The 16,880-nt window shown below is 45.7% G+C and overlaps 1 protein-coding gene across 35 annotated transcripts in view; it reads left to right on the top strand.

Annotated features, from left to right (window-relative positions):
* SCRIB (scribble planar cell polarity protein) overlaps positions 1-16,880 on the top strand; it is a 107,349-nt gene that overhangs the window by 77,083 nt on the left and 13,386 nt on the right. For 11 of the 35 annotated variants that reach the window (XM_085053786.1, XM_085053792.1, XM_085053794.1 and 8 more), the window contains 10 exons: positions 214-567; positions 1,783-1,851; positions 3,963-4,013; positions 4,920-4,961; positions 5,758-5,886; positions 7,183-7,296; positions 10,307-10,354; positions 10,539-10,701; positions 12,520-12,685; positions 14,175-14,264. In XM_085053786.1, coding sequence (XP_084909912.1) covers positions 214-567; positions 1,783-1,851; positions 3,963-4,013; positions 4,920-4,961; positions 5,758-5,886; positions 7,183-7,296; positions 10,307-10,354; positions 10,539-10,701; positions 12,520-12,685; positions 14,175-14,264 — 1,226 coding nt within the window. The remainder of the gene's footprint in view (positions 1-213; positions 568-1,782; positions 1,852-3,962; positions 4,014-4,919; positions 4,962-5,757; positions 5,887-7,182; positions 7,297-10,306; positions 10,355-10,538; positions 10,702-12,519; positions 12,686-14,174; positions 14,265-16,880) is intronic. The other 24 variants (XM_085053811.1, XM_085053808.1, XM_085053803.1 and 21 more) reach the window with 16 other exon arrangements.

Raw genomic sequence — 16,880 nt, 5'->3', positions numbered from 1 at the left:
GCACCTCTCCTTTCCCCAGGGTGTGTGTGAACACAGTTTAATTTCTCCTGGAAATTCAATTTGGGGTCACAGATCGGTGGCAGAGCACGAGAGAGGGTCGAGATGGTGTGTGGGTGTTAGATTCTCTCCCCTGTCCTTCAGCAGCTGCTCTATTTTCTCCCTCCTCTCCTTTCCTCTCCTCATTTCTCTCTGATCCTTCTCTTTTCCTCTCAGCCCCTCCAGTGTGCCAAGCCCAGCTCCAGCATGGAGGGTGACTGCGCCGTGCTGTCCCTGCCAGCAGCATGGGACAGCAGGGAAACCTCCCCAGACCCTCAGCCCACCAGCAGAGCACAACACCCCCAGGGTGACAAGCAGGACCCCGTGGGGTGTCCCTTGTCCCAGGAGCAGCAGCAGCAGCAGCAGCCAGAGACTCCAGAGTGTCTGATCGACTCGCAGCCCATCCCCTTCAGCGAGAACCCCTTCGTGGTGGCCAACAGAAGGGGCAAAGCCATGGGCACAGCTGGCCTGGGGGGACCTCCCCTGGGCTATGGCAGGGGGGGAGTGCTGAAGACCAGCCTGTACTCCAAGGCAAGCTGTGTGTGGCATGAACTCACCCAGTCTGGCCACCCCTACTAAACCCCGGCGCCGGGCAGCACGGCGCCCGTGGCTGGTTCCCTCCAACCTGTGTGCCACCAGCGGTCAGTGGGTCACCCTCCGGCCACTAACACCCCCTGGAGATGGTGGTGTGTCCCCTCTGAGGGGACAGGGTGGCATCTGTGATGTCCCTGCTGTCCCTTTGGGTCTGGCTTGTCACAGCTTGGAGATCAGTGCTGTTAGTGCAGATAGGAGATGTTCATAGCTGAACACAACCCTTAGACATGTGAAAAAACCAGGAGCTGCTCCTCCAAGTGACACTTTTCAGTAGATTCAGGCTTTGGGATTTCAAGAGAAAACTTTGCTTTCTGCTCTGGGAAATCTGTGTTTGACTTTGCTGCTGTTGCTCAGGGAATCTGTGGTGGAGCAGGGATTGAACCCAAAGATTCATCCTCCAGCTGAGCACCACGTTGCTCTCCCCTTCTTCCTTTCTGGGCATTTTAGGAGGTCTGGAAAAGCAAAACAGAGGATAAACCAACCAGTCAACCAACCCCACCCTCAGCTGTTGTGATCTTGGAGGTGTTTTTAGTTCCTTGGTAGGAATTTCACAGGTATGTAGGCAGGTGAGCTTAGAGCTATCTGGAATTTCTGCTGCAGTATAAACTTCAGGTCACTTCAGGCTTGCTCTGTCAAATCCTGATGCCCAAATCAACTGACCACTGTGGCATTAGTGACTGGGAACTGTGGGTTTGCCTAAATATTCCCCCAAATCCCAAATTACCTGCTTCTACCTTTAGGAGTTTAAAATACTTCCAAAATGTGTTTCTCCCTTCTGCAATCAGTGCAGGTGGTTCCTGAACGCTGCTCTCTGCTCAGTCCAGTGCTTCTGGAAGTCAGGAGAGCCATTCCAGCCAGGATTGGCTTTTTTTTTTATGCAGCAGGAGGTTTTTCTGGACTGTGACCCTGCCTGTGAGTGCTGTGAGGAGTCAGAGGCTGTAACCTGACCCAGCTGGCTTTGCAGGGTGTTTGGATATAATCCCAGCTCCAGCGTTTTAACGTCATTCCCGTGCTGTTTCCAGCACTTTTTTTGGCATGTGCCAGCTGCTGCTGGGCCCTGCTAACCTTGCTGCCTGGCTGGATGTCCAGGGTGCTGCACAAACCTCCCTCCTGCTCCGGTGTGACTCTCCAGCTTTGTCTTCTCTCTTTCAGGCTCCTGTGGGCGAGTCTGGGACGGGAAATTCCAGGCGTGAAACTCCCTATTCTCCCAGTAATCCGCAGGTGAGACTCTCTCCAGGACAGGGGAGGCAGGAAAGGCAGGGAGGAACTTCCAGGGATGAAGGACAGAGGTAGCTGAGGGCAATTTCCATCCCTGAGTGACACTGTCAGTGTGGAGGGAATCCATCACAGGAGGCAGCTAGAGAGTGAGAGAAGAACTCCCTCCTTCAAAATGTCTCAGAGAGCCAGGAGGGTAATTAGCTGGTCATAAACGAGCTCTGAGGGGTAATTTAATTGCAGGGTGATGAGCAGGGGTGTCTGTGGAGTAGCTACAACATGTAGTTGTGAGGTTTTTGGGAATGGTCTCACCAGTGCCTTGTACAGAGATTCTTTCATTCTGGCAGCTGGTGTGTGGTAAGAAATGGAGGAGTCAGGATTTGGAAAATTATCTTGTAAATCAGGGCTGCTCACTGCTGCCCAGGCTGGCAGAGGATCCCTGGCTCTGTGTGACACTGAGGTGACCCACAGGAGCTGGTGGGAAGGAGGTGAAGGATCCTGCCACAGCCAGCTGGTGACTCTGCCCTCAGGGAGGGATTTCCTCCAGCTCCTTGCTCAGAGGCTTTCCCTCTGGAATGGGAAACGTCTTTATTTCTTGTAACTTCTGGTTATTTTTGTTCTTTATAAGCATTTCCTATTTTCCCTCGACATTCACATTCCTTTTATTATCTCTAAACTTTCCTTTTCAATCCCTGAGTCTTTCATCCCCCTGTCCATCCCATGGCAGGAGGTGTCACAGCTCAGTTGAACCTTTTGAAATTAAATTAACTTAAACAGATTTTTTAATTTTCCCTTCACAGTCATTGCCTGTTACTGGGTTTTATACTGGGAACTGGAGTGAACTCCCACTTGCACTTTGTTCTCTGTCCCATTTTGGGTCTGTTGCATTCCTTTTGGAGTCCAGCTGTTCTCCAGCTGTTCTCCCCACCAGCTCTGGCACTTCTCTGCTCTTCAGTGAACCATTTCAAGAGCATTTCAAGGAGGTCTTGAGGTGAACAGAATCCCCTTGGGCTGAGGTGACTGCTGAGACAGGCTTAGGAGAACAATCAGGACCATGTAGGAAGCAGCAGGAGCAGCACTTCAGTCCATTTTCTGTTCCTTCTTGGCCAGTCCCTCTTGGATAATTTAGATATTCTTGGATTCTCAGTTGCTGGATAATTAAGAATTGAGTGTTCATCAGGAACACAGCAAAATTAGAAGATTCTATCTGTCACAGCAACACTATTTCAACACTTTGATCCAGCTGTGTTTCCCTGTTTGCATTTCTGGGATATTTGTAAGTTTTCCTCTTACCACAAATGCCAGTTTGCTTTGAGATCAGTTTTCACAGAATCCCAGGATGGTTTGGGTGGGAAGGGATCTTCAAGACAATCTCATCCCATCCCCCTGCCATGGCCAGGGTCACCTTCCACAAGCCCAGGTTGCTCCAAGCCCTGTCCAGCCATCCCTTGGACACTTCCAGGGAAGTTTTGGAACAGCCAAAGTTTCTCTGGGCAACCTGTGCCAGAGCCTCACCACCCCTGAAGGAAAAAATTTCTTCCCAAAATCTCATCTAACCCAGCCCTGTGTCAGTGGGAAGCCATTCCTCCTTGTGCTGTCACTCCAGACCCTTGTCCAAAATCTTCTCCAGCTCTTTAAGGCAGTAGAAGGAGCTCTAAAGGTCTCCCTGCAGCTTTGTCTTCTCCAGGCTGAACACTCCCAGCTCTCTCCTTTTCTGGGCATTCAGAAATCTTGACCTTCAGGTTGTTGCTCCAGAGCAGAAGTCAGGAGGAATTTTGCCTCTTGTTCTCCGGCTCCATCTATTTTTCATGTTAATTCTTTCCACATCTTGTAGTCCAGCCAGAATTTACTGCCTTATTTCATAGAACACCTCGAGGGAAATGGAATCCTTTGTCCAAAGTTGGCACCGGGATGGTCATGCCTGACCTCAAGTCCTGCAGGAGGGTTGGGGGGCGGCAGGAGGTGTTTGTGGTGGGTCTTTAGGGGCAGAGGGACTTCCCCCACCGCTGGAGACCAGCACAGCTCCGGCTGCTGCAGTCTCTCTGCTTCTCTCCTGCAGAAAAACCCAGTCTCTCCCCTTTTCTCTCCCCTTTTCTCCCCCCCTGCTGATGCCCCAGGTGCCCGCAGCCCCCCGGCCTCCCCACCTGGCCGGCAGGGAGACGCGCTTTGTAAGTGCTCTTGGTGTGAGGTGTGCGCTGCTGCTCCGGCTGCTCCCGCTGCCCTCGCCCCTTCCTCCTGCTCCACGTCCCCCCGTGGGGGCTTGGGACCCTCCTGGGACCCTCCTGGGACCCTCCTGGGGCTCGCTGGGGGAGCAGCACCCCGGTGAGGTGCAAAGGGGCTGCTGCTCCCTGGGAGTCGCTGCTGCCGTGAGCGCTTTGGGGAGGAGCTGCCGTGGTGGGATGGCTTTGCTCGGGCTTGGGGGCTGAGTGTGGAGGGTGGGGATTGTGGTGGTTTTGATTTTTTGACTTTTTTGATTTTGATTTTTTTTTTTGACATCTGGGAGAAATTTGGAGCCCTTCAGGAGCTGTTGTGGTAGGCTTGGGGAGGTGTCTGAGGGGTGGAGAATAGCCCAAAGGTGGCTCCTGAGTGAAAGTTCTGGAAGTTTATACATCAAGTCCAGCAGAGCCAATCTCTGATGGCTCTGAAGGTGATGGACATGCTGCCAGCCAAGGCTGGGCCAATTAGAGGTGCTGGTTACACCTCTGTGACATTCTCCCAGATGTCAAAAAATACTTCACTGATGTTTTGGGCCGATCAAAACCACCACATTGATATTTCCAGGGAGCAGGAGCAGGGGATGTGAGTAGGTGACAAGGCCAGGGGACTGTAATTGTGGGCCAGGAGCTGGAGATGTGCCCAGGGGTTGTGCCCGTGGGCTAGGACTAGCCCAGAGCTGGGATCAGAGTTTGGAGATGTGCAGAGAGCTGGGAGAGGCTCTTGGAGGTGGCCTCTGGCCTGTCCTCGCTGGAAGAAGGGGATCTGAAGGTTCTGTGGGACTTGGAGCTCCCCACACAGCGTGGGAAACTAAAGATTTTCAGGGTGGATTCCAGATTTATCTCTATTTCTGTTTTCAGGCTTCCATTAACTTCATCACGTCGCAGGATGACAGTAAATCAGTGAGTACAGCTGCCTGTGGTGTCCCTGTGCATCCCCCAGCACATGGAGCTTTTCCCTTCCTCCTGTTGTGTCTCCTCCAGTCCTCCACTGTGCCTCCAGTTTGTACAAATGCACCAGGTCTTAAATAGGGTCCATCTGAAAACCCAGCTCAGCTTTTATTCCTGTTTCCCCTCGCAGCTTCCCCTCCTGCAGGTTTTGCTGGCTTTTCCAGTTCCTGCTGCCACCCTCTCTGCTGTCAGAGGCTTTGTTCACTTTTCTAGAAGTTTCAGCCTCTTGCCTCTGCTCCAATAACTGCATTTCTAGCAGAACTCTGACTCAATCTGCTTCACTTCCATCCTCAGCTTCTGCCAGTTCCCATTCCTGGCTGACCTTTCCCTGTTTCCATCCCTGCTGCTCACGTTTTTCTGAGCTTTCGTCACACTTTTGTCACATTTTCGTCACACTTACCCTACCCTGCAAACCCTTGTAGCTGCTGCTGGTGTGGCAGATGCTTTCCTTTTGTGCTCCTCTGTGATCCATCATTCCTTTTTCCCTGTGATCCATCCTGTTTAACCCTTCCTTGGCTGGGTCTCTCTTGGTGTTGGCTCCACCAGCTGAGGAAAGAAGCTGGGATTTGCATGGATTTATTAATCACCTTGGATTTGTTAATCACCTTGGATTTGCACGGATTTGTTAATCACCTGCATGGCAGACACCTCGCTGCCCTAACTGCTGGTTTCTCTTCTCTCTCTCTCCCTCTCCCTTCTCTCCCCCTGCCTTTCCCCATCCTCTCTGGGGGTGTTTTTGGCACGAAAGCAGACCAAGCCTGGCGTCATCCAGCCTCTGTCCCGCGTGCGACAGAGCGCCGCGTCCCACGGTGCCGAGGAGGGGGACAGTCCCAACCCCTTCCAGCAGCCTGAGCCGTGCTTCAGGATCCACAGCTCTGTAAGTGGCCTGGGGGGTTCCTCCCTGAGAGCCCTCTGTGTGCCCTGGGTGGCTGTACACAGCACAGTGACGTGTGTTGTTGGGGACAGGATGTCCTCCTGGAGGTCACTCTGCGGTTTGGTGACCTGGGCTGAGGTTGGTGGTGTTCATTCTCGAGGAGGAATTCAGATTTTTCACAGGCAGAGCCATGCTACTTGTGTCTCTGGGTCTCCCCAGCTGCCCTGTGTCTCCATGAGTCAGGGCTGAACCTTTCCTGCCCAAAAACCAGATTAATTCCAAATTAATCACCTTTAATTGCTGTGATTCTTTGAGCAGATCACCCCAAATTCCTTTTAAATTTCCAAATCAATCACCTTTAATTGCTGTAATTCTTATTGCAGATCACCTCAAATTCCTTTCAAATTTCCAAATTAATCACCTTCAATTTCTGTGATGCTTTGAGCAGATCACCCCAAATTTCTTTTCAATTTCCAAATTAATCCCCTTTAATTTCTGTGATGCTTTGAGCAGATCACCCCAAATTTCTTTTAAATTTCCAAATCAATCACCTTTAGATTCTTTGAGCAGATCACCCCAAATTTCTTTTAAATTTCCAAATTAATCCCCTTTAGATTCTTTGAGCAGATCATCCCAAATTTCTTCTAAATTTCCAAATTAATCACCTTTAATTTCTGTGATGCTTTGAGCAGATCACCCCAAATTTCTTTTAAATTTCCAAATTAATCACCTTTAGATTCTTTGAGCAGATCACCCCAAATTTCTTTTAAATTTCCAAATTAATCACCTTTAATTTCTGTAATTCTTATTGCAGATCACCCCAAATTTCTTTTAAATTTCCAAGTTAATCACTTTTAATTTCTGTGATGCTTTGAGCAGATCACCCCAAATTTCTTCTAAATTTCCAAATTAATCACCTTTAGATTCTTTGAGCAGATCACCCCAAATTTCTTTTAAATTTCCAAATCAATCACCTTTAATTGCTGTAATTCTTATTGCAGATCACCCCAAATTTCTGTTAAATTTCCAAGTTAATCACCTTTAATTTCTGTGATTCTTTTTGCAGATCACCCCAAATTTCTTTTAAATTTCCAAATTAATCCCCTTCAATTCCTGTGATGCTTTGAGCAGATCACCTCCATAATCCCTACCATAACCCTTTCCATCTCCCACTCACCAACCTCTCCAGGCCAAGAATTTTGCTGCGTTTCCCCCTCGTGTGGGTTTTTTTTTTTCCCCACCCTTCCTGTGCTCACCTGGTGACCTCCTGTCCGTCTGTCTGTCTGTCTGTCCCTGTAGCAAAAGCCATCGCCACCGTCACCACCCTCCCCTGACGAGGTCCCCATCAATGTCAAGCAAGCCTACAAGACCTTCGCGGCAGTTCCCCTGTCCCACCCTCTGCTGGGGACACAGGTAACTCGCCATCAGCTCAGGGGGGAGCAGGGAAGGAGGTGGTGATTTGGTCCTTCCAAAAAAAAAAGGGATTTCTTGAAGTCTTGTGGAAGTTGGAGTTGGTGATTTGGTCCTTCCAGAAAAAAGGGATTTCTTGAAATCCTGTGGAAGTTGTGGAGTTGGTGATTTGGTCCTTCCAAAAAAAAAAGGGATTTCTTGAAGTTCCGTGGAAGTTGGAAGTTGGTGATTTGGTCCCTCCAAAAAGAGGGATTTCTTGAAGTCCTGTGGAAGTTGTGGAGTTGGTGATTTGGTCCTTCCAAAAAAAAGGGATTTGTTGAAGTCCCGTGGAAGTTGGAGGTGGTGATTTGTTGAAATCCTGTGGAAGTTGGTGATTTGGTGATTTGGTCCCTCCAGAAAAAAGGGATTTTTTGAAGTCCTGTGGAAGTGGAAGTTGGTGATTTGGTCCTTCCAGAAAAAAGGGATTTCTTGAAGTCCTGTGGAAGTTGGAGTTGGTGATTTGTTGAAATCCCGTGGAAGTTGGAGATTTGGTGATTTGGTCCTTCCAGAAAAAAAGGGATTTCTTGAAGTCCTGTGGAACTTGGAGTTGGTGATTTGTTGAAATCCCATGGAGGTTGGAGTTGGTGATTTGGTCCTTCCAGAAAAAAAGGGATTTCTTGAAATCCCATGGAAGTTGGAGGTGGTGATTTGTTGAAATTCCATGGAAGTTGTGGAGTTGGTGATTTGGTCCCTCCAAAAAAAAGGGATTTCTTGAAGTCCTGTGGAAGTTGGAGTTGGTGATTTAGTCCTTCCAAAAAAAAAAGGGATGTGTTGACATCCCGTGGAGGTTGGAGTTGGTGATTTGTTGAAATCCCATGGAGGTTGGAGTTGGTGATTTGGTCCCTCTAAAAAAAAGGGATTTCTTGAAGTCCCTTGGAAGTTGGAGGTGGTGATTTGTTGAAATCCCATGGAAGTTGTGGAGTTGGTGATTTGGTCCCTCCAGAAAAAAGGGATTTCTTGAAATCCCATGGAAGTTGGAGTTGGTGATTTGGTCCCTCCAGAAAAAAGGGATTTCTTGAAGTCCCGTGGAAGTTGGGAGTTGGTGATTTGTTGAAATCCTGTGGAAGTTGGTGATTTGGTCCCTCCCAAAAAAAAGGGATTTCTTGAAGTCCTGTGGAAGTTGGAATTGGTGATTTGTTGAAATCCCATGGAAGTTGGAGTTGGTGATTTGGTCCCTCCAGAAAAAAAGGGATTTCTTGAAATCCTGTGGAAGTTGTGGAGTTGGAGATTTGGTCTCTCCAAAAAAAAAGGGATTTCTTGAAGTCCCGTGGAAGTTGGAGTTGGTGATTTGTTGAAATCCCGTGGAAGTTGGAGGTGGTGATTTGGTCCCTTGAAATCCCATGGAAGTTAGAGTTGGTGATTGTTGAAATCCCATGGAAGTTGTGGAGTTGGTGATTTGGTCCTTCCAGAAAAAAAGGGATTTCTTGAAGTCCTGTGGAAGTTGGAGGTGGTGATTTGTTGAAATTCCGTGGAAGTTGTGGAGTTGGTGATTTGGTCCCTCCAAAAAAAGGGATGTGTTGAAATCCCGTGGAGTTGTTGATTTGGTGTCTCCAAAAAAAGGGATTTCTTGAAGTCCCGTGGAAGTTGGATTTGGTGATTTGAGTGTCAGGTGCTTCTGAAACTCAGAAATCCCATGGAAGTCGGAGTTGGTGATTTGGTCCTCCCAAAAAAAAAGGGATTTCTTGAAGTCCTGTGGAAGTTGGAGGTGGTGATTTGTTGAAATCCCGTGGAAGTTGTGGAGTTGGTGATTTGGTCCCTCCAGAAAAAAGGGATTTCTTGAAGTCCTGTGGAAATTGGAGTTGGTGATTTGTTGAAATCCCATGGAGGTTGGAGTTGGTGATTTGGTCCTTCCAGAAAAAAAGGGATTTCTTGAAATCCCATGGAAGTTGGAGGTGGTGATTTGTTGAAATCCCATGGAAGTTGTGGAGTTGGTGATTTGGTCCCTCCCAAAAAAAAGGGATTTCTTGAAGTCCCTTGGAAGTTGGTGATGCAGATGCTCATCCTGGCAGAATTCTCTCTGTGTCACATCCTGGAAGCTCCTGGAATCTCACAGTGTTGTTATTTATTATTCTATATATTCCATGCTGTTCCCACACAAAGGAACTCTGGAATTCCAGATTAAACCTGTGCTCAGACATTTAGGAATAGATTTTGATCATCGTTAGAAATCTTCCTTCTCCACTCCTTGTAGCTGAATTTTGGAACAGCCCAAATTCTTCAGGTCATTGCCTCAATCCCCCATCCAAAAATAGGACAACCCTGGAAATCCTGAGTTCAAAAGGACCCACAAGGATCATTAATTCCAGCTCAGAACATCCCCAAAAATCCCACCATGTGCCTAAATGCATTATCCAAATTCCTCCAAAGTTGCAGAAAGTTGCTCAGGCCTCTCCACTCGAGTTCTGAATTCTGAATTAATTTTTGGAATGTGTTTGGATAAAGCCAGAGGTCACCTCCTTACTCTCTTTTGTGGATCTTTTCAGTTTGATTGATTTAAAAACTTCCTTGTTCTCAGTTTACCCCTATGGATTCCTAGTTCACAGATGGATTTTGTGGATCAATTTCCTCCCCCTGTACTTCTACCCATCCAATATTTTGTTATGCATCCCAGAAAATACAGATTTCTTTCTTTTTCTGGTGGCATCTCTGCTTTTTCAAAGCAAATTCTGGGTGGTTTTGTCTTTGATGTGAGGAAAGTGTGAGCTCCTGTGAACTCCCTCCAGCTCTGGCTCAGTGCTGCTCCTGTTTTGCACTTATTTCCCCTTGTTTTTCAGAAATTGTCAGTTGTTTATTTGTCAATTGTTTAACCCTCAATGTGACATAAATCCTCATTCCTGACGATTGCCAAACCTGAGGTGTTAAACCTGCAAATTCTGGGATCATTTTGGGACGATTTCAGGACCCTGTGTCATCTCATCTTGGGGGTGGCTGGAAACTTTCCTTTTAGAAAATGCCTGTTTCTCTCTATTTTTAGGAATTGTCTGGTCAGAGCAGCACAGAAAACACCAGAATGGCCTCAGAGGTGAGTTTTTGGGGGTTGGAAAGAGGGTGGAAATCATGGATTTGGGGTCATGGATGGGGATATGGGGTCACAGCATGGGAGGGCTGAGGAGGAGGAGGACAAGACTGTGGGACAGGAGGCAGAGTAAAGCTCGTGGTGACATGGGGAAGGTGACATTTCTGGGTGGCTTTTGTGGCTCTTGCAGGTGGCACAGAGCCCAGGGGGACAGCACAGCCCTGAGCAAAGGTCCTTCCGCGAGAGGCAGAAGTATTTCGAGGTGGAGGTGAAGCAGCAGCAGCTGGACAAACCTCCCAAGCGTGTCTCCTTGGTGGGGGAGGATGACCTGAAGAAGATGAAGGAGGAGGAAGGTATGGAGGAATAGAAATTGGTCATTCTGAAATGATTCCTGTGGAAATGCAGCACTTCCAGAAGCCCTGGGTGGTTTTTGTATGGCCTGGGAATAATTTGAATTATTGAATGTTGAAGAATTCTGTGCATATTCCACTGATAGTTTCCTGGGTTGGTGGAAGTGCTGTAATTTTAAGGTGTTCTGTGTCATGGAATCACAGAAGGGTTTGGGTTGGAGGGAATTCAAAACCCTTTTAAATTTTATTCAGTTCCACCCCCAGCCATGGACAGGAACACCTTCCACTAGCCCAGGTTGCTCCAATCCTGTCCATCCTGACCTTGAACACTTCCAGGGATGGAACAGCCACAGTTTCTCTGGCCAACCTCTTCCCAATATCCCAATTTCTTCCCAATATCCCAGCTAAACTCACCCTCTGGCAATGGGAAGCCATTTCTCCTCGTGGTGTCACTCCAAGCCCTTGTTCAAAGCCTCTCTCCAGCTCTGGAGACCTTGGAGGAACTCAAAATTTCTCCTTGCAGCTTTCTCCTCTCCAGGCTGAACAATTCCAGCTTTTCTCCAGAGCACAGGGGCTTTGGAATTTGGAATATTCCTCTATCCCTCCTCTGGAATCACTCCAGCAGCTCCATGTCTGCAGCTGGTGAACACTTTAATAACATTTTTAAAGCCACTGCAGGCAAGAAGTCTGTGCTGCTGTAGGTTTGCAGCAGGAGGGAAATTGCTGCTCTCATTTTTTATGAGATTTCCTCCTGTTTGAGAGTCGTTTTAGGAGGTGATGAGGAACAATGTGAAGTGGAAAAAAGGGATTTTACTGAACTCTTCAGATCTCTTATCCAGGTCATACCTGGACCTGGCATTGTGCTGATCCAGATGTAGAACCTGGAATTTGCTCTGGTTAAATTTGATGCCATTAATGGTTGAAATGGTTGAAATCCAGCCTGTCTGGATCCTTCTGCAAAGCCTCCTGGCCCTTGAGAGAGTCACCAGCACCTCCCAGTTTGGCATCAAGTGTTCCTCTTGCCTTCAGCTCCTGCAGACTGATCAAATAGTATTTCATAAATATAATAAAAATCTTGCCCAGAACTGGCTTCAGGTTCCTCCAGAAGGCCTTGGGAAGGGCAGAAGAGACTTTATTCAATTTCCAGTTTGAGAATGAGAACTGGACATGAGGTGCTGCTGGAAATCTGCCCGTGGAGTGTCCAGGAATGGAAATTTGGTGGCTAAGGAAGGAGGGATTGAAGAAAAAAAATACAGAATTTGTTTTCACCTGAACCATTAGTGGAAATGTGGAGGAACAAAGGTGTCCATGGAGGGGGAATGGAGTGAAACCAACCCAGACTTGCAGGGATGAGAAGCAGAAGAGGTTCCAGCCTGGAGTGCTTTGTGGTGTTGATGTCTAAACAAAGTTAGGAGGATAAAAAGCAGATGAATTTATTCAAAGCCTTCAGGGCAGACAGAATCTACTTGAGAGGCTACACCCAGAATGGACAGCAAATCATGAGTTCTTCACATTTTATAAGTTCTGTCCATTACCATATTGAGTCTCAATTCCCCAATTATACCTTCAGTGATGACATCAACCACCCCAAGCTTGCTCCTCCCCACAATTCACTATTATTTCCATATTTTGGGGCTCTGAGGCACCAAAAAGCTCCTTAGATTTCCCAACTGAGAGAAATATTTTCTCTAAAACACTGGTAAAAAGAGGTTTTTACCACTTCACGTAGAGCCTACACACCGAAATCACAAACCCACGAAAAATAAAAGCTAAAAAATCCTTAAACCATCACTCTGAGCTGCTTCCTCTCTCCCCTGGCAGCCCGAAAACTGCAGCAGCAGCGAGCTCTCCTGCTGGAGGAGGAAGCTGAGGAGGATGAGGAGGTGAGGCAAGTGCCTGAGGCTGTGCAGTCCAGCGTCATCATCGAGGGCGTGGAGTACAAGGTGGAGAGGCTGAACGGGAGGAGCAGCCAGGCTCCAGCAGCTCGGTAAGTTTGGCTCCCAAAGGTGGCAGAGAAATGCCAGGAATTCTCAGGGAAGAGGATTTTTTTTTTTCTTCAGTGTGGAAAGGGATAAGATTTCCAGCTCACTCTGTTCAGGGAAAACTTTCAGGTGTGTAGAGAGGATGATTGTTAGAGATGATTCAAGGTAAGCTGAGTGATGAAGTGATGCTGAACCAGGTTTTGGGGTTTTTTTAGGGTTTTGTTTCGCTGTTTTGTGGGATTTGGTAGAGAGGATGATTTTTAGAGACAGCTGACTGAAGATAAACAGTGATAAAGTGATGCTAAACCACTTTTGGGGGTTTTTTTAGGGTTTTGTTTCGCTGGTTTGTGGGATTTGATAGAGAGGATGATTTTTAAAGACAGCTGATTGAAGATAAACTGAGTGATGAAGTGAGGCTAACCAGTTTTAGGGTTTTTTTTTAGGGTTTTGTGGGATTTGGTAGAGAGGATGATTTTTAAAGATTTTAAAGACTTTGAAAGATTTTTAAAGATTGAAGATAAACTGAGTGATAAAGTGATGCTAAACCACTTTTGGGGCTTTTTTAGGGTTTTGTTTCACTGTTTTTTGGGATTTGGTAGAGAGGATGATTTTTAAAGACAGCTGATTGAAGATAAGCTGAGTGATAAAGTGATGCTAAACCACTTTTAGGGGTTTTTTAGGGTTTTGTTTCACTGTTTTCTGGGATTTGGTAGAGGGGCTGATTTTTAAAGACAGCTGATTGAAGATAAACAGTGATAAAGTGATGCTAAACCACTTTTGGGGTTTTTTTTAGGGTTTTGTTTCACTGTTTTCTGAGACTTGGACTCCAGATTACCTTGAATTTTTTTTCCTAATTCTTGGGCATTGAACTGAGGAGTAAGAAAAGGTTTCTCAAAGGCTTCAGATAAAATAAAACCACACTGGAGTGAAGCTGAAGCTGTCCTTAGCTGTCTTGGAAGCCTTTGGGACAGACTTTCCCCTCTCCACAAACACTTTTCAGTCACCCTGGCACATGGAATCTCATTTAATTTAATTTAATTCATTCATTTATTTAATTCAAATCACCTCGAGCAGTGAAAATCAGGGCTGAGTGTCACTATAAACTGAGCACTCTCAGGGCAGCTCTGTGGCACATTTTTTGGAAGAACTTTTAATAATCAAATTAATCTATTAATGAAGATATAAAATCAAGGTGAATCTTTCTTGGGTTCCTTTTTGTCATATCTAACAAGTCCAAGCATGATGTCCAACTTCCCAGGACTGAAGGGTAGGAAAGAAAAAAAAAGCCCAACAAATATTTTGATTAGAAAAACGGAGGGAAAACTGCAGGAAATGAGCTCAGATATTAGTGTGATTAGGAAATCCCCACAGAAATACTCACAGCAAGGATGGAGGATTTGCTGGAAGGCTTCACCCTGAACCTGCTGTTGTTTTTTGGGGTGGATTTATCCCACCCTTTGCTGGCTGTGCAGCTCACAGGGTTGTTCCCTCCAGGCCCTTGGAGCTCAGTGAGAACAGCAACTCCCAGAGGAACTCCCTGGAAGAAGGGATCAAGTCTGAGCAGAGAACCAACTCCATGTCAGGGTGAGTGGGGCAGCTGGGGCTGGAGAATTCCTCCTTTTTTTTGCTCCAAGGACAGTTAATTCCATCCTCATCCAGGCAGAAACTCCTTACAAGAAACTTGCCTGTGTTCTGTGTCCTCCTCATGCCTAAAGCAGGGCTTACCTGATTTAGTTAGGGGAATAAAAAGCAGATTAATTTATTAAAGGTATTTAAGGTGCATTTTGGGCAGAGTCTGCTCGAGAGGCTACACCCAAAATGGACAGCAAGTCATGAGTTCTTCACATTTTATAAGTTCTGTCTATTAACATATCTCAATTCCCCAATTACACCTTCAGGTGATGATGTCAACCACCCCAAACTTGCTCCCCTAAATTCAGTTATTTACATATTTTGGGGCTGTGAGGCAGTGAAGTGTCCTTGGATTTCCCAACTGAGAGGAATTTTGTCTAAAATGCTGGGAAAAGAGGTTTTTTAGCACTTTATATGGAGCCTACACACCGAAATTGCAGATCCATGAAAAATAGAAGCTAAAAATCCTTAAGGCATCATTGTAAGCTGTCATGAATTCTTCACATTTTATAAGTTCTGTCCATTAACATATTAAGCCTCAATTCTCCAATTACACCTTCAGGTGATGATATCAACCACCCCAAACTTGCTCCCCTAAATTCACTGTTGGTTACATATTTTGGGGCTCTGAGGCAGCAAAAAGGTCCTTTGATTTCCCAACTGAGTGGAATTTTTTTATCCAAAATGCTGGGAAAAGAGGTTTTTACCACTTTATATGGAGCCTACACACCGAAATTGCAGATCCATGAAAAATAGAAGCTAAAAATCCTTAAAGCATCATTGTAAGCTGTCATGAGTTCTTCACATTTTATAAATTCTGTCTATTAACATATCTCAATTCCCCAATTACACCTTCAGGTGATGATGTCAACCTCCCCAAACTTGCTCCCCTAAATTCACTGTTTACATATTTTGGGGCTCTGAGGCAGCAAAAAAGTCCTTGGATTTCCCAACTGAGTGGAATTTTTTTGTCTAAAATGCTGGGAAAAGAGGTTTTTTAGCACTTTATGTGGAGCCTACACACCAAAACTACAGATCCATGAAAAACAGAAGCTAAAAATCCTTAAAGGCATCATTGTAAGCTGTCAAGAGTTCTTCACATTTTATAAATTCTGTCTATTCACATATCTCAATTCCCCAGTTACATCTTCAGGTGATGATGTCAACCACCCCAAACTTGCTCCCCTAAATTCACTGTTGTTTACATATTTTGGGGCTCTGAAGCAGCAAAAAGGTCCTTTGATTTCCCAACTGAGTGGAATTTTTTTATCCAAAATGCTGGGAAAAGAGGTTTTTACCACTTTATGTAGAACCTACACACCAAAACTACAGATCCATGAAAAACAGAAGCTAAAAATCCTTAAAGGCATCATTGTAAGCTGTCAAGAGTTCTTCACATTTTATAAGTTCTGTCTATTAACATATCTCAATTCCCCAATTACACCTTCAGGTGATGATGTCAACCACCCCAAACTTGCTCCCCTAAATTCACTGTTATTTTGGGGCTGTGAAGCAGCAAAGTGTCCTTGGATTTCCCAACTGAGAGGAATTTTGTCTAAAATTCTGGGAACAGAGGTTTTTTAGCACTTTATGTGGAGCCTACACACCAAAATTGCAGATCCATGAAAAATAGAAGCTAAAAATCCTTAAAGGCATCATTGTAAGCTGTCAAGAGTTCTTCACATTTTATAAATTCTGTCTATTAACATATTAAGCCTCAATTCTCCAATTACACCTTCAGGTGATGATGTCAACCACCCCAAACTTGCTCCCCTAAATTCACTGTTGTTTGCATATTTTGGGGCTCTGAGGCAGCAAAAAGGTCCTTGGATTTCCCAACTGAGTGGAATTTTTTTATCCAAAATGCTGGGAAAAGAGGTTTTTTAGCACTTTATGTGGAGCCTACACACCAAAACTACAGATCCATGAAAAACAGAAGCTAAAAATCCTTAAAGGCATCATTGTAAGCTGTCAAGAGTTCTTCACATTTTATAAGTTCTGTCCATTAACATATCTCAATTCCCCAGTTACACCTTCAGGTGATGATATCAACCACCCCAAACTTGCTCCCCTAAATTCACTGTTGTTTACATATTTTGGGGCTCTGAAGCAGCAAAAAGGTCCTTGGATTTCCCAACTGAGTGGAATTTTTTTGTCTAAAATGCTGGGAACAGAGGTTTTTTAGCACTTTATGTGGAGCCTACACACTGAAATTGCAGATCCATGAAAAATAGAAGCTAAAAATCCTTAAAGGCATCATTGTAAGCTGTCAAGAGTTCTTCACATTTTATAAGTTCTATTAACATATCTCAATTCCCCAATTACACCTTCAGTGATGATGTCAACCACCCCAAACTTGCTCCCCTAAATTCACTGTTATTTTGGGGCTGTGAGGCAGCAAAGTGTCCTTGGATTTCCCAACTGAGAGGAATTTTGTCTAAAATTCTGGGAACAGAGGTTTTTTAGCTCTTTATGTGGAGCCTACACACTGAAATTGCCATGAAAAACAGAAACTAAAAATCCTTAAGGCATCCACAAGGTGATTCTCAATTTTTACCAACATTTTAG

The sequence above is a fragment of the Lichenostomus cassidix genome, chromosome 2, assembly GCF_008360975.1.
Source record: "Lichenostomus cassidix isolate B80296 chromosome 2, HeHo_3.0, whole genome shotgun sequence".
In the NCBI taxonomy this organism is placed as follows: Eukaryota; Metazoa; Chordata; class Aves; order Passeriformes; family Meliphagidae; genus Lichenostomus; species Lichenostomus cassidix.
The sequence above is the reverse complement of the archived record's forward strand: the minus strand, read 5'-3'. Positions and strand labels throughout refer to the sequence as shown.